The 19,285-nt window shown below is 56.9% G+C and overlaps 8 protein-coding genes across 8 annotated transcripts; 6 read left to right on the top strand and 2 right to left on the bottom strand.

Moving 5' to 3' along the window:
* The first annotated feature begins 286 nt into the window (after positions 1-286).
* Positions 287-3,437, top strand: CDEST_11564 (Putative glycoside hydrolase family 63, six-hairpin glycosidase superfamily). The gene is made up of 3 exons (XM_062927720.1): positions 287-752; positions 806-2,772; positions 2,857-3,437. The coding sequence occupies exons 1-3, from the start codon at positions 491-493 to the stop codon at positions 3,106-3,108; spliced, it is 2,481 nt and encodes an 826-aa protein (XP_062783771.1). The 5' UTR covers positions 287-490; the 3' UTR covers positions 3,109-3,437.
* Positions 3,438-4,441: 1,004 nt separating this feature from the next.
* CDEST_11563 (uncharacterized protein) lies at positions 4,442-5,504 on the bottom strand (the record flags this gene model as incomplete). The annotated part of the gene is made up of 1 exon (XM_062927719.1): positions 4,442-5,504. The coding sequence occupies one exon, from the start codon at positions 5,502-5,504 to the stop codon at positions 5,034-5,036; it is 471 nt and encodes a 156-aa protein (XP_062783770.1). The 3' UTR covers positions 4,442-5,033.
* A 111-nt stretch (positions 5,505-5,615) lies between these two features.
* On the top strand, positions 5,616-8,319 carry CDEST_11562 (uncharacterized protein). The gene has a single exon (XM_062927718.1). It carries the CDS (start codon positions 7,476-7,478, stop codon positions 7,674-7,676), a length of 201 nt encoding a protein of 66 aa, XP_062783769.1. The 5' UTR covers positions 5,616-7,475; the 3' UTR covers positions 7,677-8,319.
* Positions 8,320-8,349: 30 nt separating this feature from the next.
* On the bottom strand, positions 8,350-10,361 carry CDEST_11561 (Putative small GTP-binding protein). The gene is made up of 2 exons (XM_062927717.1): positions 9,911-10,361; positions 8,350-9,855 (listed from the first exon to the last, which is right to left on the bottom strand). The coding sequence occupies exons 1-2, from the start codon at positions 10,223-10,225 to the stop codon at positions 8,404-8,406; spliced, it is 1,767 nt and encodes a 588-aa protein (XP_062783768.1). The 5' UTR covers positions 10,226-10,361; the 3' UTR covers positions 8,350-8,403.
* Positions 10,347-11,932, top strand: CDEST_11560 (Putative mak16 protein; the record flags this gene model as incomplete). The annotated part of the gene is made up of 2 exons (XM_062927716.1): positions 10,347-10,690; positions 10,747-11,932. 2 exons carry the CDS (start codon positions 10,347-10,349, stop codon positions 11,675-11,677), a joined length of 1,275 nt encoding a protein of 424 aa, XP_062783767.1. The 3' UTR covers positions 11,678-11,932.
* Positions 11,933-12,189: 257 nt separating this feature from the next.
* Positions 12,190-13,837, top strand: CDEST_11559 (Putative mso1 domain-containing protein). Its single transcript, XM_062927715.1, has one exon. It carries the CDS (start codon positions 12,538-12,540, stop codon positions 13,432-13,434), a length of 897 nt encoding a protein of 298 aa, XP_062783766.1. The 5' UTR covers positions 12,190-12,537; the 3' UTR covers positions 13,435-13,837.
* A 326-nt stretch (positions 13,838-14,163) lies between these two features.
* On the top strand, positions 14,164-17,322 carry CDEST_11558 (Putative Rab-GAP-TBC domain-containing protein). The gene is made up of 4 exons (XM_062927714.1): positions 14,164-14,574; positions 14,653-16,027; positions 16,087-16,668; positions 16,750-17,322. Exons 1-4 carry the CDS (start codon positions 14,398-14,400, stop codon positions 17,100-17,102), a joined length of 2,487 nt encoding a protein of 828 aa, XP_062783765.1. The 5' UTR covers positions 14,164-14,397; the 3' UTR covers positions 17,103-17,322.
* Positions 17,323-17,871: 549 nt separating this feature from the next.
* On the top strand, positions 17,872-19,263 carry CDEST_11557 (uncharacterized protein). Its single transcript, XM_062927713.1, has 2 exons — positions 17,872-18,560; positions 18,694-19,263. The coding sequence occupies exons 1-2, from the start codon at positions 18,332-18,334 to the stop codon at positions 18,972-18,974; spliced, it is 510 nt and encodes a 169-aa protein (XP_062783764.1). The 5' UTR covers positions 17,872-18,331; the 3' UTR covers positions 18,975-19,263.
* Positions 19,264-19,285: the final 22 nt, after the last annotated feature.

Raw genomic sequence — 19,285 nt, 5'->3', positions numbered from 1 at the left:
GGAGGTTGGAACTTGGCGCGACATTCCCCAGCGCCCGCGCAGTGGGAAACTGCTGCTGCTGCTGAAGTTTCAGGGATCGTAGCAGCTGCTCGACAACGGAATTGACGCTAAAACACCCGACGCCACACGTCAAATGGCCCAAGCTTGACATGATCCGGGGTATCAATTGGCCAGCTCAACCGCCCATCGTCCGACAAGCTGTTGATGCCACATTCCAGCCACAATTCAGCCTCAATTGAGCTTGCCCAGCTCCCGCCAGTCTTCCAACGTGTTCACTCCAGTGTCCGTCTGCCAAAAAGGTACCTCGATACCTTCTCTCACACACACATACTCTTTCTCATCTCACTTACTGCCTTATTCACGCTTTACCTCTTGCGCGCGCGGACACACATACACAGCCTGAAACCACATTCAACGACTGTGGTGTGGGTGTCCAACTAACACGTCAGAGCTCCTATGAGCACTGAATGATCACTCACACACCGTAAAGATGGCTCGCCTAACGCAGTTGGCCGTCGTCATTACACTGTCCCTGCTCAACATCTTGGGTGCACAGCTGGTCCTTGCAGCCGAAGATGGTCCTGGCTCGGCTTCTATCTTGACCACCGAGGTCGGCCGCCTCAACAACGAGAGCCTCTTCTGGGGCCCCTACAAATCCAATTTGTATTTTGGTGTTCGGTCGAGGTCTCCCAAAAGTCTGTGGACTGGTTTGATGTGGTCCAGAGTCGACAACTACCAGGATGTCCAGCAGGGTGAGTTGAGAGAATGCATTACCACCAACGACTGTGAACTAACAACCCAACAGGATTTCGCTACACTTGCGAGCAGCACGAGGGCCTCCACGGCTACGGATGGGATGAGTACGATGCCCGAACGGGCGGTGTCCAGTCTATCCACGACGAAGGTAACCAAATTGACATTACAACCTCGTTTGTCAAGGTGCCCGGCGGGGCCAATGGCGGCAGCTGGGCGGCCAGAATCAAAGGTGTCCCGAGAGAGGGTGCCCCGGCCGACTTGAAGACCATGATACATTACTACATCGCTCAGGAGGGCACCGAGGGAGAGATCGCCTTTGCTGGCGAGGGCAGCTCCGCAGGCTCTGATGGTGATGTCACTTTCGCAGGCACATCCCCTGAGCTTGGCAAGTACAAGCTCGTTGTCACCAAGGGAGAGGGCAAGCATCCCTCCAGCAGCCATGACTTGGCAGATAAGAGGCATCCCGATCTGACGACGGTGCGATCTCTTACCGTCCCCGACGAGATACAATGGCAGGGCAAGGGCGTTGTCTTCAACCTCATCCAGGAAAGCGTCAAGTATGTTCAGGAGAACTACGAGATGAACGAACCGCCCCCGGCGTACCTCACCTACCAGATCGAGAACAAGCCCGGCGAAGGCAACACTCACGTTGTCCAGAAGATGTTCGAGGGAGCGTTCGAATTCGATGTTATCTTCTCGTCTGCTTCCGCCGGCCCCGAGCTCACCAGCACCGATGTGACTCGCGAGATCAAGTCCGTCACCGAGTCTTTCGGGGAGCGCTTCTCCTCCATCTTCAACCTGAAGGCCCCTTACACCGCTGCCAAGTACACAAAGTTCGCCAAGAGCATGTTCTCCAATCTACTCGGTGGCATCGGTTACTTCCACGGTGAGCAGCTCATCGACCGCTCGTACGCACCTGAGTACGACGAGGAGAACGAGGGATTCTGGGAGGAGACTGCGGCAGCTCGTGCCCGCAAGCAGCAAGAGCTGGAGGGTCCCTATGAGCTCTTTACGGCTGTCCCTTCCCGGCCTTTCTTCCCGAGAGGATTCCTTTGGGACGAGGGCTACCACCTCATCCCCATCGCCGACTGGGATATCGACCTGACTTTGGAGATTGTCAAGAGCTGGTTCAACACCATGGATGACGATGGCTGGATCCCGCGTGAACAGATCCTTGGCCTCGAGGCTCGCAGCAAGGTCCCCGAAGAGTTCCAAGTCCAGTACCCGCACTACGCCAACCCTCCTACGTTATTCCTCATCATCGAGGGCTTCATGGAGCGCCTCCGCAAGACCAACGGCAGCCAACCCGCAGAGAGGGAGCATCTTGGCCCCGCGGCGTCTCTCCAGACTGCTCACCTGGACAACGTCGAGCTTGGCGAGGACTTCCTCCGGAGGCTCTACCCATTTGTCCGTGCGCAGTACGATTGGTTCCGCAAAACCCAAAAGGGAGATCTGAAGACGTACGACCGCGAGGCCTTCTCCAACAAGGAGGGCTACAGATGGCGCGGCCGCACCGAGACCCACATCCTCACGAGCGGTCTGGACGACTACCCTCGTCCTCAGCCCCCCCATCCAGGCGAACTCCACGTCGATCTCATGTCCTGGGTCGGCCTGATGACCAAGTCCCTGATGAACATTGCGGACGCCCTTGGGATGAGGGAGGAGGTCGATGAGTTCAAGACGACGCTGAACGCCATCCGCCACAACCTCAACGACCTTCACTGGTCGGAGAAGGAGGGCTGCTACTGCGACGCCACCATCGATGCCTACGAAGAGAACACCCTTGTCTGCCACAAGGGCTATATCTCCCTCTTCCCCTTCTTGGTCGGTCTCCTCGAGGCCGACGACCCTAAGTTGGGCAAGCTTCTCGATCTGCTCGGTGACGAGGAGCACCTTTTCAGTCCCCATGGTCTGAGGAGCCTGAGCAAGCAGGACGAGTTCTACGGAACGGCCGAGAACTACTGGCGCAGCCCCGTGTGGATGCCTATCAACTACATGGCCGTCTCTCAGCTGAGAGTAAGTCTTCCTGCACTGCCTCCACGATCCCTTTTGGGTGAAAGAAATGAGAGAAGAAAGAAACACGATACTGACTATGAATAGAACATCGCGTCGTTGGACGGCCCCTACAAGGCCAAGGCGGCGGACCTCTTCACCCGCCTCCGCAAGAACCTTGTCGACACGGTCTACAACAGCTGGGAGGAGACAGGCTTCGCGTGGGAGCAGTATAACCCCGAGACGGGCGAGGGCCAGCGCACGCAGCACTTCACGGGCTGGACGAGCCTGGTCGTCAAGCTCATGGCCATGGAGGAGCCTGGCCAGGCCAGCAGCGGCCACGTCAGGGACGAGTTGTAACATGTTTCTTCGCCGGGGGGTTTTTTTTTCTTTTTAAGTTCGCATCGAGAGACATGCGTGAAGCAAAAGAAAGAGGGGAAAGCACGGCAGATATAGGGCGGCAAAAGTTGCTTGAGACCGAGAGCATGGATGCTCCCCGGGCCTGGAAACGAGTTATATCAGGCATGATTCCTAAAATGAGGAGATACCCAAGTCGCATGTCATCTGTGAACACACCTAAGTGATGGTTTGGTCGAGGTATATGGCGCAGATCATGTTGTCACCCATGGCAACAGCTTCTTTCTACCAAGGTAGGGTAGGTAGGTAGGTAAGTTAGGTAGGCCTGCTTTGAGAGTAAGGCCACTGCGATATGGCCATAAAAATAACGGAAAAGTCCGCCTTTTGAGCTCATCGCTTGAAGCAACGATCCATTTGACGCACGGGGTTGTCATCAAACTCTTGTCGTTGGTTGTAAGAAGTTTGACGTCTTCGGGCAGAGTCATGCTCACGTGTGGGGAGGATAAGCAACATCCCGGAAGCAGTCTTGGGCCGGTCCATCCGCAATCTCGTCGTGTCAGAAACACCCTAATAGGAGAAAGGATATCCCGCCAAACAAGGCGGCGCCCTTCGGGAAGAGCATCTGGTCGTCGGTGTCTCAGACGCGGGATCGCCCGCTGGGGGCGGGGGTCGGGGGGGCGGTGGGACCTGGGACTCTGGAAGACCCGCCCTGCCCTCTTGCCGTGTAATACGCCGCCCTATGGCCTGGGCAAGGAACTGCGTAGGACGTCTGGGGAACGAACTCATCACTGGTGGTGGTGGTGGTGGTGGTGGTGGTGGGGGCAACGGGCTTTGCAGCGTTTTCCTGCATGGCGTTGTCTGGTCTCGTGACTGCTTTATGCGTTCCTCGTGGCAAGAAAAGATGACGAGATGGGGAAGCCGGGGTTGCGTTGGGCGGCCGCCCGGATAAGGGGATGCCTGCGTGTAGGCATCTGTCAAAGTTCTGCTGTGAAGGCAACCCGTGTAAGTATGGTTTTGTTACACAAGCACAACATTACATCTCACGCGGGCTGTGCGTGCCTCGGCCACCCCCCTTCACGAGAGGGGCCAAATGCAGCTCGGTGCTTCAAATGCCCTGTGATGACCCCACGGTTGGCGTCAGCAAGCACGTAAGATGTGCGCATGCAGGTTGTAGGGCTGCGCGGCTCAAGTGAGGCGAGCTGGGATCAGGCAGCGACGGGAAGGGAGGGGCGCGTGTCACCTCGAATCCCAGGAATGTCCCTTTTGTCTGCTAGAAGAGATGTCGTTTTATTTTGCGGGACGTCCCTAGAACCTGAAAGCAGCACCGCGCGGGAGGGTGAGCGGCTAGGCGTCCGAGTCTGAGTAAGAGCCTTTGACTGGCACGTCACTCCAGTGAGTGTGATGTTGACTGGCTATGGACTTGGTAGGTATTGGGTCTTTTTGGCAAACAGGAACCGGTGACTCGGCGTTCATTACACTCTCCGGGCCTCGGGACTGATGACAAACTCCAAATGATTCTAAATAACATATCCAGAGCATGAAGGAACGCGCAGCGGCGGCGTTAAGCCCGTCAATGAGACTGGGGCAACTTCCCGCAGTTACCCGCCTAACGCCCTGAATACCTATAGTGGATTCTTTCGCGCATTTCAGTATCATTTCTTGATGATTTGGCAGTTCACAGGCACATCTGAGCTTCAGTGGAAGGTTGGACGTTCCCCAAAGAGGTTGGATATGGAGAAGTTGAGTGATGTGATGTGTAAGCCGTCCAATAGAAGGATAAGGTAAGTTAGCAGCTAAGAAATGGGCCGGGTTGGAAGGTCTGTGGTGGCCCAGTCCCTGGAAGCTAACAAACCGGCTGGGGTGGGTGGCGCTAGAAGGTCCAACGGCGGCTCCCTAACGGGTAACAGTGTATCGCCTTTGTCGGTGCTTCAACTCCAGTCGGGTCGGCCCACCAAGTCTATCTCTCTCCCCTCCTTCCATCCGACAATGTCTTGCCATAAGTGATCACTCCTGTCAACAGCAACACCAACACCAACAACGGTTCCCGTCACATGCCCACGGCCGTGACGCCTGTCCGCCTCTCGATCAGCCTGACATGCCGACAGGGCTGACGGGGGACTCTCGTCCTGCAGCCGCTGACTCACACCGGCTTCTTGTACCCTCTCTCTCGTCGGCCCAAGGATTATCGGCATGCAACCGAGGACAACCGAGTACACACACTCTGCCCGAAAAAGCGTCTCGTCTCCTGCAGTAGCGCGATTCGTCATACTACTCTTCACGTTGCGCGCCCTTTGTAGCATGTCTGATATCAAGAAACTCCATGGTTGCGAGACTTCGGCCTCGCCCGAACCCTGCTGCGTCTTGGGCTGGCATGAGAGCAGAGTTGACCAACCAGACATGCTTCTGCATCACTAACTGACTAGAGAGGATGACCACAGCCAAATTGGCTGTCTCCTCTTGTAAGGTCAAAGATGGGATCTTAGGTCATCGTCCAGAAGCGGACGAGCACCGCCTACGTACTCTCGTCTATCTCCGGATGCATCACGGGCCCATGGCGCCCCCACGACAGCCAAGGGTATCGTCTCTCGAGCCGAGTCCCCGGCGTCTCATCTCGTTTCCTCCTGTCTTTCCAGTATCTCGTCCTCCATCGATGCACCCGCCTGACTTCTCGTCACATCGGCCTCAAAGCGCGGACATGGACGTGCTTCGTGTGTCTATCCACGTCGCCGATGACTCCTTTTTTTCGCCTGCTCACTCGCAGCGTCGATCAATGTCGGAGAGATGACACCGTTACATTTACAGCGTCGGGACTATCGGCATTGAGGGTTCTCTCCGTTCCTCGCCTGGCACAGAAACCAAGCACCGAGTCGTTGCGGACCACTTCGTTGCATGTGCCCAGAGACTGGCGACGCGGAAGCCAGGCCTTGTCCTCGACAAATCATCGTGGTGCGGGTGACCGTGAAGCTGGCTACGGCGGGCAGATACCTCCCCTGTCAGACCGGTCAGTCGTCCAGTCGTCTAGTCGTCCAGATCGAGAAGTGATGCACTCACTGGTTGGACTGGCCTCAGCTTTCAATCCCGTCTGTAGTCCTCCATACCCCACCACCCAACGCGAAGAGTCTTGGTTCTTACAAAAGAGCCTCTGCACCGCCTTGGATGCTGACAGAGCCGTATCCTGTGGCTGCGGGTCGTTCATCTCCTACCGGCCCGACCTGCGACGCATACTCAGGCAGGCCGGGCTGGTGCTTACTCTGCGCACGAGTGGCTCTCCCTGGCGGTGACACTATATTCAGCCCTACACGTACAACCTACCCCCTCGCTGACGAACCTTTTTTTATTCGCCCATTGGTATCGCACTTCATCCTTTCCTGTCTCCCTTCCAGTGCTTCTGCCCACGATGCCGCGCCAAACCCATGTAACCGAGACCCATCACCCTGGTTTCTGTTCCCATCCTCTTTGTCCAGCGGCTGGCAGTCCAAGCCACGCTCTTGGCCTTGTACGGCCAGAAACGAGAAATGAAGCCAGAAACATCCATGGATGACAGCCTATTACAGAGTCGCTGGTCAACTGCTCTCACTCACGTTCATGTCCATGTACACACATTACCCAGATCACCCCCATGGCACCCTGGCCCATGGCATCCCTGTACATGACCCCCTTGCACACCCTCACACTCCCATCCCACCATCTCGTCGCCCGAAAGTCTGGTCCGTCGTATTATATCGTTGGCATGCAGACTGTTGACAATGACAAATCCATGCAGAGAACTCGTCCTCGTAAGGCGACGAACGTCCCATGTCACACACATACGCACACACACACTCTTTCTCTCCTTCTTTTGGCGAGGAAGGCTAAAGCTTGTTCTTCCTGCTTTCGGTCCCCCTGGCGTCTAGATCATGTCATCACCCTTCACATCCCAAATTTGGAAGATTGGAAAAAGGCTGCCTAGAGTACGTGGGGGCCATGCTGGAACCAGCATCGCAGGTCTCATTTTCCATAAGCCATGCTGTTGCAATACCCCATACCGGCACATCCGCGCCTCGCACCTCGCACTGAGCCTGAGATACCCAGATTGGGTCACTGCGGCTGTTCTGTCTGCGAGGCAGGGTTGGCTCTTACTACGTACCTACATGATAGGATGAACCTCGTGGCCCAAAGTCGAGCGAAATACACGATGCTTAACGCCTATATAAACACTTGGTATATCCCCTTCCAAGGTAGTATTGTTTTTCATCATCACACTCACAACTCAAACACACAGCTCTCACATCACACCTTTCTCTACTTACACTCCAACAACAACTTCAGTACTCTATCACACACTACCCACACAGAAAAACTATTAACCCTCCATTCATACCACCCCAAAAATGGCTGCCTTCACTCTCATTTTTACCCCCGCCACCGCCGTCTACGGACGCTCCGGCTACAACAAGGACGGCGACGACGAGGAGAACGACAGTGGCCGCTCCGGATACAACAAGGACGGTGATGACGAGGACGACAAGGCCCAGCAGAACAAGGGCCGCTCCGGCTACAACAAGGACGGCGACGACGAGGAAGACAAATAAAGCAGTCGCCTCGCCCTCGCCCGGCCCTCGTGTGTATGGGTCGTCCTTCCTTCTGTCGTGGTTGTGGATGGCCCAACTCCAGCGGCGGGGTTTCACGCCTTTCGTTGCCGCCCAAAGACCTTCGTCGTCTTCACAAACATCCAACCAGCGGAGGAGCAGGTAGTGGCCGGCATCTTGACTCCCAAGCCCGCATCGCAACATGCACTGCCTCCATTTTCGATCGCCAGCATTAGACCGGAGTTTTTTTGCATTTCCGTTTCACCACCAACGCAACCCCTTTGGGGGAAGACGCGGGCAGCCAAGGATACAACAGCACTGTTGGCGCCTTCACTTTCCCCCGCCCTTTTTTCCTTTACCCCTTCATGCATTTGGGTCGGAGTTCAGGATACGCATGGCAGTAGTACAGCGGTGGATCACTCTCTTATATCGCGAGTTGGAAGTTGCATAGAGCATACCTGAGCGTCGAGTAGAATGGTATTTTTTTTCTTCTTCTCTGCGGCTTTTTTTTGGCTTGGTATCATCGCGCATCTGTCTTCCCCCACCCCCTTCTCTCTCTCTCTTTCTCTTTTTAAACCTTCCCTCCGACAAAATTATATTTATCGAGGACTTCACCGTCCGCGACTCGATAGTTGTCAAAAACTCGCTATTTTCCTACACAAAACCTGATGCGATCACGTGTTAGTGCATTCGTGAAACCAACAAGTGACTCATCAACTGCAACTCCCACTTACTTTTCAAAAATCACACCAAGAACCTCCTCGACGTCGCCCGCCTCGACGCGGCCGGTGATCTTTGCGAGGCAGTCGGCCGCGTACCGGAGGTGCTCTGCCGCCAGAACGATGTCCGAGTCTTCGCCCTCGTCTTCGGGGTGCGCCACGGCCATGAATTCGTCCAGGAAGCCGCGGCACTGTTCAAGGAGCTGCGCTTGCCTGGCCGTGACACCCAGGAGGTCCTGCTGGTCGGCGGGCAGAGACGTCATGCCCGCGAACGACGCAACCAGCCGGTCAATGAGTCCGTGAATGGCGCCCGGGTCTCTCTGGCCGTTCGGCTTCGCCTGCGCCTCGCGGCAGGATATCGTGTGGAGCTCGGTCTGATCCATCGCGGGGACGTGGCCGGCCACATCGGCCCTGAACCGCTTGAGGAGGTCGGAGAAAGTGGGCTCGTCGACGGCGTCCCGTTTGTTCACGACGACGAGGCACGCCTGCGCTTCCGACGCCAGCTTCAACGTCTCCGCGTCGTAGTTGATACGGAAACGCCCGTCGCGCCCTGGCTCGACCGCGGCCAAGACGACGACGATGTCGGACTCTGCCGCCTTCTGCTTCGCTCGACGGATACCCTCCTCTTCGACGGTTCCCAACGCAGGCTCGAACAGAGAGCCGCCGCCGAGCCCCGCGGTGGCCTTGGTCCTGATGCCGGCCGTGTCCGCAAATGAGCAGAGATACCCCCGGATGTCGAGGCTCACCTCGACGATGTCGCGCGTGGTCCCTGCCTCCATCGACACAATGGACGCCTCGCGACCCACGATCAGGTTCATCAGCGAGCTCTTGCCCACGTTGGGGGGGCCGAGCAGCGCGATGCGGATGCCGTTCCGCAGCAGCTCGCTGCGATGGCTGGCCGCTTCATGCACCTGTATGCGGTGGCGCATGTCAGCGACGAGCGCTGAGACGTTGCTCATCAGCTCCGAGGGCGACTCGTCAAAGTGCTGATCCTCGGCGAAGTCGATAAGGGCCTCGATCTCGCCCCTGGCGAGCAGGAGCTGCTCGCGCCAACCCTCGTAGGTGCGCCCCAACACGCCCGAGCTGCCCCTCACGGCGGCGCGGCGCTGCTGCTCCGTGTCGGCCGAGAGCGTGTCGCCAAGGGACTCGACCTGGGCGAGGTCGAGCCTGTCGTTAAGGAAGGCGCGCTTGGTGAACTCGCCGGGCTCAGCGTAGCGGATGAGCGTGTCGGACGGACATGTCGGGATGGCGCCGAGGACTGCCTTGACCGTGGCGGGACCGCCGTGGACGTGCAGCTCGAGGACGTCCTCTCCGGTCACGGTTTTGGGGCCAGGGAAGTAGAGGACCAAGGCGTTCGAGTCTAGGATCGGGCCGTCGGCGCCTGCCTGACTGTCCACGAGTGTTCTAACTGCTGCATAGCGAGGTTTCGGGATTGCTTTGCTGGGGCAGAGTCCTCTGTAGACCTGGATGCTGTTCAGTCGGGTGTTGTCTCCATGTAACTCTGGCTGGGTCACTCACATCCGTACATCCAGGACCAGACACGCGTATTACCGCAATTCCGGCACGGCCTTGCGCTGTTGACAATGCATAGATAGTGTCTTCTTCGAAAACGATGTCAGACGTGCTTGTGATGAATCTAGACTGGCTTCGCAAGCTGGCCAGATGCACCGGGTTCCGTTGACGTGAGTGGCACGCAGAAGTTGGTGATCCCCACGGCAGCGGTCCCGTGCTAGGGGAACAGCGATGGCGACTTAGACCACTAACACATCCTGCTGCAGCCCGCAAGGAGAGGTTTCGGCCGAGGCTCCACGTCGACTGGACAAGTGCAGGCATGGACTATTTAAACAGAGAGAAACACTGAAAAAAATGACCAGGAAAAGCAAATTGCTTCTTGTAGAGCCACTGCGCCTAAAAAGAAAAATAAAATAAAAAAGAACTGGACAGTGAGTTTTACATGAACGATGACGGGCGATGCAAGACGGACGGGTGCAATTCGAGAGCAACAGAGAGAATGTTAGATCGTTCTCCAGTTTCGAATCCACTACGCGCCATTGGCCAGTCGGGCCGCTTTGCACCCGATCTTATCGCGATAAGACCCCTGCAGGCTACGGGGGAAGAAAGGAAGAAAAAAAAAGATTTTGGACTGCTAGAGAGGAAAACCAGCGCCCCGCCGCCTCACATTTTCCTCTTGAGCTCACAGTACTACTCTATTGCCGTTGGCCGCACCCTTTCAACAACTCCCAACTCGTCCAGTCTTCGCGCCAATACCGTCACAATGGCGTCCGACGAGATCATCTGGTAGGTCAATGTCGTTTTTGGCACCGTGATTCCAAAGTCGGCTCTAACGTCTCCAGGCAAATCATCAACCAGCAGTTCTGCAGTTTCAAGCTTTCCACAACCAAGAAGCAGACGTTCTGCAGAAACGAGAACAATGTCACGGGTCTCTGCAATCGACAGTCGTGCCCTCTGGCCAATTCCCGCTATGCCACCGTTCGTCGAGCCCCGAACAAGGACACGCTGTACCTGTACATGAAGACGGTGGAGCGCGCGCACATGCCCTCGAAGCTATGGGAGCGCATCAAGCTGCCCAACAACTACGCCAAGGCCCTCGAGATGTTGGACGACAAGCTCATCTACTGGCCCAAGTTCCTCATCCACAAGTGCAAGCAGCGTCTTACGCGCTTGACGCAAGTCAACATCCGCATGCGAAAGATCGCCGCTGAGGAGGAGCGCATGGGCGAGAAGCTCGTGCCCAAGATGGCGCCCAAGATCCGGCGCCGTGAGGAGGCCAGAGAGCGCAAGGCAGAGGCCGCCGCCAAACTGGAGCGCACCATTGAGCGCGAGCTTGTCGAGAGATTACGCTCCGGTGCCTACGGCGACCAGCCTCTCAATGTCAGCGAGTCAATCTGGAGAAGGGTTCTCAACTCGATGGAGAAGGAGGGCGAGGGCAAGCGCGACAAGGACATGGACACGGGCGTCGAGTCGGACCAGGAGGCCGAAGATGAGGACGAGGACGAGGATGACCTGGAGAAGGAGGTCGAGTACGTTTCCGACATTGAGGAGAGCGACGAGGAACTCGAGGACATTGAGGACTGGCTCGAGAGCGATGAGGACGCCGAAGACGATGACGAGGAGGAAGAGGAGGACTCGGAGGACAGCGACGAGGAGGCGGCCCGCAAGGCTGGCGATAAGCGGAAACGCGGCCGCGCGGTGAAGATGAACCAGAAGAGGCTCAAGCAGAAGATGGAGGAGCGGCCCAAGATCGCCGAGGAGTTGACCTGGTAGTAGGGGTGGGAGGCTCGGATGGATTTCCCATTGGCGTCTGGCGCGCGGATCACCTTGTTAACGGCTGGGTACGGAACGGAAAAGAAACCAAAACTTGGGGCATTGCGCATACCACTGCATGTTGTGATAGACTATCAAGAGAGTTGTTAATGTTGCTAAATAATGGTTTGCATACGTATTGAAGATATCTGGACGTGTGCTGCGTGCAATTCAGTCTTCGGTCAAGCCAGTTCCCCTTTTTCCCGGCCGAGGTCGGGTCGCATAAGACAATGTCTCTACAGTACCTAGGCGCTTAGTGTAGTGACTTGTAAAGGAAAACGGGCAAGGTTTACGCCGCCCAAAGCGGCCATGATGCAAGCCCACTCACCGAAAGTTGCTAGCATCGGGGGTCCTCGGTGAAGCAAGCCATTAAAAACAGTTAGCGCCTCAATTAGTGCAAGTCCCTTTAGAGTAATGCGGGTAAGTCCAGGCGGGGCGACAAGTGTCGGATCCAACTCACCTACCCTAGGCCGTCTTCATTCCCTATCATTCAAGACCGACTTATGTGAAACGGGCCACATCAAGCAACGCTCTCGGATTGAAGCAACCTGACGAAAACAACCCTCCGATTCTATAAAGTCGACCTTCTCCCTTTTTATTTGCCAACCCCATTTACTGCAACGACCTTGATTTTGTAGCTAGCGAGCGAGCAACCTTTGTGTCCCACGAAACAAAACCCCCCGACGAGAAGCATTTAGCGCCCGACCGGAGCAGAGCTCCTTACCCCAACCCAACACCGTCCGACAGACGACGTCGGAAATAGCCTCGTCGTCTATTTTCCCCGCCTCGCAGGATCCTCGCGGCGAGGAACAGCAGGCACGATGTCATCTTGGTACTCGAGGATCCTCACCAACACCACGTCGCAGATCTCGAACCTGCAGAGTCGATTGTTGCAGAGCGAAAATGACGGCGATACCGAAGACGACACCCACGTCTGCAGAGTGCTGAGAGGCTACTACACGGAGAAAGGCCGACCCTTCCCAGGCTGGCTGCCGCCCGACCCAAAGGCACCGCCGCCAGTGACCCCGGTATACGCCCAACCAGCCCAGCAAGTCGGCTCGCGATACGGTGGTCTACAGCAGCCACAGCAGCCCGGCCCTGCCACGGGACTGAGCTCGCTCTGGGACAACAACGCGGCAGCGGCGCAGCCCAGGCAAGACGCCATGAGCCTGCGACAGGGCCGCGGGGCCCCGCCGCCGATGCGAGGCGGAGAACAGCCCACGCGATTGAGCCCCTTTGCCCGCGCCGGCGACTCGGGTCGAGAAGAGGTGCAGGCCCGACCTCTGCCCAGCCAGCGAGCGGGCAGCTACCAGCAGAGCGCCGCGTACGGACGAGACGCGACGAGCACGCCGCCGGGCAGCTCAGCGGGCGGTTCGGCACAAGATCGGCTCAAGCAGCGACTTTGGGGTGGTTCGAGAACAGCAAGCCCATCTTCTGGCGCAGGAGGCCAAGGACCGTTCCAACCACCAGCAGGCAGAGGAGGAAGCGGCGGCGGCGGCGGCGGCAATGCTGATTACGAGGACAGGTTCGCTCCGGGCGGCATGTACGACGGAGGGAATGGAGGCGGAGGCGGAGGCGGAGGCAGGCCCTTCATGGCTTCCAATTCTCCATGGTCTAACAACGAGCCTGACTATGGCGGCGGCGGCGGCGGTGGACGGACGGGATTGCCTAACGGGCCCAGGCGGCAAGGTCTCCCAAGCGGTCCTCGGATGCGATGAGATGGTGGACGACTTGTCGTCGGACGGGTGCGGAAGCAGAGCTGAGGCACACACATACACATACACACAATACACCGACTAATGACTGCTCATTCGGAACTATTAAACGTGCATGGTGGATTACGTGATGTCTTTGGCTGGATAAAATGACAGGTCGTATAGAGGCTCTTGATTTTCCATCGTCAGGAAGTGCCTCTACTAGTTATCATCCCTTCCGTTTGTTGCTTTGCCTTATTCTCTTATTCTCCTCTTCTTCTTCTTTGTATTTATTTATTCAACATCTTTTTGTGTTACAAAACTCCACAACGCACGGCGCAAGTACTATGTAGTGTATGTGTGTATTGGTTGTTGTTGTTGAGCAAGGCTCCGTTTGGGCATCAACACGAGGCCGAATGTCGAGTCTGGCGATGTAGTGAGTTGCTTGCGCGTGCGACTACGCAGCAGCACAGCAGCCTCGGGTGGTTTCGCTGGGAGGCGGCGTGGATGACGACGCATGCATGCTGCAGATGACATGGTTGCGCCTCGAAGCTTCGGGTAGCTGTACCGCTAGTAACCGCCAAAAGGCTGCCTGGCCAGTGGTACCGGATACAATAGGAACCGCCCCTCCGAGACATGAATGCTAGTAGCTTTCGTAGCGGGGGTGGCCACTGACGACTGCGGTGCACCTTATGGTGGGTGCTCACTACGAATATCCCACATCATTCATTAGCCACACTTCGCTCACATGTTACTTTCCCCAGACCTTTTTGCTTCTCTTCTTCACAGTCCAACTGCCTTTCTATGGAACTCTAATCGTTGAGCCACAACTAATATTCCTTGCTTCTCTGAATAGTATCACTCAAGACAACAGGGCCTGGGAGCCTTGTTCTATCTGTGCATATTGGGCCCAACTCTGCCTTACACCACACCACATACTACCTACCTACCTTACTTACACACCTCATCCCAGAGAGCCGCCGCACGATGACCTCAGACTCGGATCCCCCGCCATCGGCGAGCGCTCCGCCACCACCACCACAACGACCTCGTTCGCCTTCGGGGAGCTTTTACGCCCTGAGTGACGATGAGGAAGGGGACTACGACACAATCACGCATACCGAGACGGGCCGGGGCGTCAAACTCCTCTTTTCTAAGAGCAAGGTGAGTCGCGAAACCCCCTTCCCCTCCATCGCCACCCCGCCAAAAGATCGGAACTGACGGGAGCTTCACACTGCACAGGTTTACGTGCACCCCACGCCTTCCGCCAAAGACAACATTCCGGGCTATATAGCGCTCCTCCAACAGAAAGGAGGCCGGCACGGTCGCCCGACTTCCTCATCGTCGCGCGACTCCCAAAATCCCACCGCCCACGACCTGCTTCTGGCATGGCTCCCCGAAACGTCCCTCGGCGAATCGGAGAGCATCTACGTCAAGGTCGACCTTAGCGAAGGAGAGTCCCCTCCGAAGCAGTCATACCTCGTCCCGCCTCCACCGACCGTCACATCCCACCGGGGCTCCGTCGGCACCTACGCCTTCGCCATCCCCGTGAGCGCCATCTACTCTCTCCTCGTGCGACCGCCGAGCCTTGGCTGGTGGTTCGGCTCTCTTATTATCAATTCGAGGGCGGGCGACAGCTTCCCCGCCTTGTTTTTCCACGACAATGAATGCCAAAGCACCATCTTGAAGAGGAAGAGGCGGACCAAGGACAGCTTCGACCCCTTCGGCGATCGCGGGGAGATGTTCTGGGGCGGCGACGAGGTGTTGCGCTGGTTGCGTCGCTATGTCCCCATCGAGAGATCTGGCGCAGAGCCCAACATCTACCTGGTGGATCCGTCTAAGGAGGATAGCGAGGCTTTCAGCGGCAAACTTACATCCAGCACGGCCCAGGTTGGCTTGAGAGACGGCACGGGCACCAGAGCCGGCGGTGCCGGTCCCAGTGGCGATGCGCAGATGGACCCCTTTGTGAAGTTCGTCAAGGAGACGGGCTGGAATATCATGGAGAAGTTCAGCAAGGTGACGACCTTTACACGACGGGCCGCTCAAGACGTCATACAAAACCCCAACGTTCCTCCTCAGGTCAAGAGGCTTCTGCGGAACCCTGAGGTGCAGACGCTCCAAGACGAGTTCGATAGCGCGAGAATATACCTCGCGCGCTGGGCCATGGGAATTGCCGAGCAGAGCGAGCGGGATCGGAGCCAAAGAATATGGACGGCTAAGGAAGTCCTGGAGCTTGAGGACACTGATGTCGGGGAGTTCGAGCTCTTGGACGGAAGCAGTACCATGTCGCTGGAGGACAGGAGAAAACCCGTGACCCTGAAAGAGTGGAACACGTTCTTCGACCAGCGAACAGGACGACTGTCGGTCACCATCGACGAGGTCAAAGAACGGGTCTTCCACGGCGGCCTGGACCCGGACGACGGGGTGCGGAAAGAAGCATGGCTCTTTATCCTCGGGGTGCATGATTGGTACAGTACGTCCGAGGAACGCAAGGTACAGATCGCATCGCTCAGGGACGAGTATGTCAAGCTGAAAGGCGCATGGTGGGAGAGACTCGTGGATCTTGGAGGCGAGGGCGAGCAGGGCGAGTGGTGGCGTGAACAGCGTGGTCGTATTGGTAGGCTTCCACACGAACCGACTGGACTAGGTGAAGGTGTTGTGCTGACACTGTTGCAGAGAAGGATGTCCACCGGACAGACCGAAACGTTCCCATCTTCGCCGGGGAAGACATCCCGCATCCCGACCCCGACTCTCCCTTTTCCGAGGTTGGCACCAACGTCCACCTCGAGCAGATGAAGGACATGCTTCTTACGTACAACGAGTACAACAAAGACCTCGGCTATGTGCAGGGCATGTCGGACCTCCTCGCACCCATCTACGCCGTGATGCAGGACGATGCTATCGCCTTCTGGGGTTTCCAGCACTTCATGGATCGCATGGAGCGCAATTTCCTGCGCGATCAATCGGGAATGCGGTCTCAGCTGCTCACCCTCGACCACCTCGTTCAGTTCATGGACCCGAAGCTCTACGCGCACCTACAGTCCGCCGACAGCACCAATTTTTTCTTCTTCTTTCGCATGCTGCTCGTCTGGTATAAACGGGAGTTCGAGTGGATGGACGTTTTGCGTCTTTGGGAGATTCTCTGGACGGACTACCTGAGCAGCAGCTTCCATCTGTTTGTGGCCTTGGCCATCTTGGAGAAGCACCGAGATGTCATCATGACCCATCTGCAGCATTTCGATGAGGTCCTTAAATACGGTATGTTCTGCCTTGTTTTCCCTTTATCTCAGACCACTTTTGTGTTCTGCACTCGATGCAACAGGCGCTAACGCCGTATAGTCAATGAGCTTTCCAACACAATGGATCTCGACTCGACGCTGATTCGCGCCGAAGCGCTATTCCGTCGCTTCCAGCGCCTGGTCGAGGCAGTCGATAAGAAGGGCAACTTCCCCGGGCCAAGACTCCGAGACCCTGGCTCTCCCTCCCAGTCATCGTCATCCGATAAGGGCCCCAGGCAAGGTGAAAGCAGTGCCGGGCCAGCGTCCCCGCGCAAAGATACGGGCAAGGCGCCCGAGGAGTCGCAGGTGAAGAAGGTCATCACACCTGAGCTGAGAGAGCTGCTCAGCCGTAAAGTGGTCGTGCTTCCGCGCAAGGAGGTAGCGAAGAAGGGCGACGGTCCCGGGAGGTCATGACCTTGAGCAGCGAACGAAAAGCACACGAGGCCACGGATAAAAGGTTCAACTTACGGTAACTTTACGGCAACATTGAACATTGGGATGGGATTAGGTGAACTGGCATCTGGTTTGGGCGTCCAGGCGGAAACAGCGATCTGAAATGAAGCAAACGCACAACATCGTGTACGATATCATCTCCTAATGAAACGAAGCCATCGGCTGCTTCGGTGACTCTACTACGTATCTAATTTTTGAAGAAGAAAAAATCAGGGTCCAGAAAGCCCCACGTGTGACGCCGAAAGGAGGCGCGGATACCTGGCCTCTGGGGGCCAGATGCGTGCGTCCTCCGGCCCAGGGACAGCCGCCTTCCGGGCAAGTAAGTATGGCCCCCTCGTTGGGCTGAGCCAGGCAGAGACGATGCCATTTTGTTGGGCTTCGCCCTCCTGCCACGATCCGGCTTCCCCGATCTAATCTGATCTAGGGCTCTTAGAAGCGTGCCTAGTCGAATTTCCCGACGACGCGGACAGCTTTCAGGATTGGCTGAGCCCCCTTTGGCTCCGGAGCTAGCATCGTTGTCCCCCTCCTCCCCCTTATTTTCCCCCAGACTACCGAACGTGTGACCTCACAGCGCATCCTGGCCTCAACGTCATGCGTGGGTGAAGATACGGGGAGGGTGACTAACGTGGTCATCCGGGCAAGGCGGGGGGCCACGCCGACGTAGAGCAACCAAGTGCCCTTCAACCCACGGCCGGCTCGAGGGGCGGGGAGTGGTTTTTCCTGGGGAAGACGTAATTAGTTTTTGAAAGGAAGGACTAGATCCATTAGAAAAGTATGTTGGAATTGTTGAGGGGGAGGGAAGGGACTTGGTGTTTTTTTATTTTTTGTACGGGAATGTTGGTATATAGGCAGTCGGTCCACGAAGGGCACACACACACATACACCTTCTTTTCTGGATACATCACACGACGACTCCGATAGCAACAACTCTTGACTTAAAACATTGAACAGCACACTTGAGCAGGTTTTCCTCCTCCTCGCCTAGCCAAGTCCCCGGTCTCACTCGCCCTTCTCTCGTCTCGTCTCTCCCTCCCTCCCACCAAGGATCTTGGCAGACTGAGAAGCAGCTCGTGGGATAACAACGTCCTCAAGACTACTGAACCCGGCCCCCTTTCCCCTATTCTCCAGAAACAACATAAAAGACCCCCGTTTCTCCCCTTTCCTCCTCCGAGAGAAAGACTCCCGCAAGAATGTCCAACGCCGGTGACCCGCCCGTCGTCGTGAACGAGGTTGTCAACAAGACAGAAACTGCCGCCGTCGCCGCTGCCCCGAACGAAATTGTCGTCGCCTCGCGGCCGGGTGATCTTGCCGTCGTGCCCGCCGGCGCGCGCGTTCTCAACGAGGTCGTTACGACCCAGGTGTTCCCCAACCACGGGCCTGGTCCGATGGGGTTCCAACTCTGCTCGAACTGTCGCCGTTGTGAGTGTCTCCCCCTGGTATTTCGTTCGTTTGGATCCCTTGTCCACTTTTTCTTCCTTTGTTTCTTCCTTCCGTCTTATTGTATTCTAGAGATTCACATCAACTGACTGTCTCCCCCTCAAACCTCTCGCAGACTGGCACACCTCCCTTACCGACCCGTTCTGCCACCGCTGCCGCTTCGGCTTCGGCTATGACCGGGGCGACGACCGCGGCTGCGGCGGCGGCGGCCATGGCCGTTGCGGCTACGACCGATGCTCCTACTGTGAGCGCTTCCGGATCGCCGATGGCGGCGTTGGATGCCGCGGGGGCGGCATCGGCATCTGCCGGGACCGGTGCGGGAGGCCGGCGCTGTGCAGGCCGGTGCCGAGGAGGCTCGCCTACGAGAAGAAGACGGTGAAGCGATATTACTACTAAGAGGTGTGCTGGGATGGGGCGCGAGTTGATCTTGGTCTGGTAGAGTCCGGCATGGTGGCTTTTTGTCTTTCGTGTATAATCGCCTCTCTCGGCGGAGGGTGTGGTTTTTTTGGATTTGGCGAGTATTGTCATTTCGGTATGGGTGAAGGGGTTTTGTCCAACGTAGAGTTTCGTTTCTTGTAATGTTTGTTGGCTCTGTTCACTCGGGCTCTTCCGGGTCCAGGGACAGTAAGGGTTTGTTTTCGTCCTGCTGAAAGAGTGATAAGGGGAGAGAGAGAGAGAGCTCGTAAGGGGGCGGGGGGAAGATATCC

The sequence above is a fragment of the Colletotrichum destructivum genome, chromosome 7 (genome assembly GCF_034447905.1).
Source record: "Colletotrichum destructivum chromosome 7, complete sequence".
Taxonomy (NCBI): domain Eukaryota; kingdom Fungi; phylum Ascomycota; class Sordariomycetes; order Glomerellales; family Glomerellaceae; genus Colletotrichum; species Colletotrichum destructivum.
Note: the sequence above shows the minus strand (reverse complement) of the source record. Positions and strands in the feature narration are given on the sequence as shown.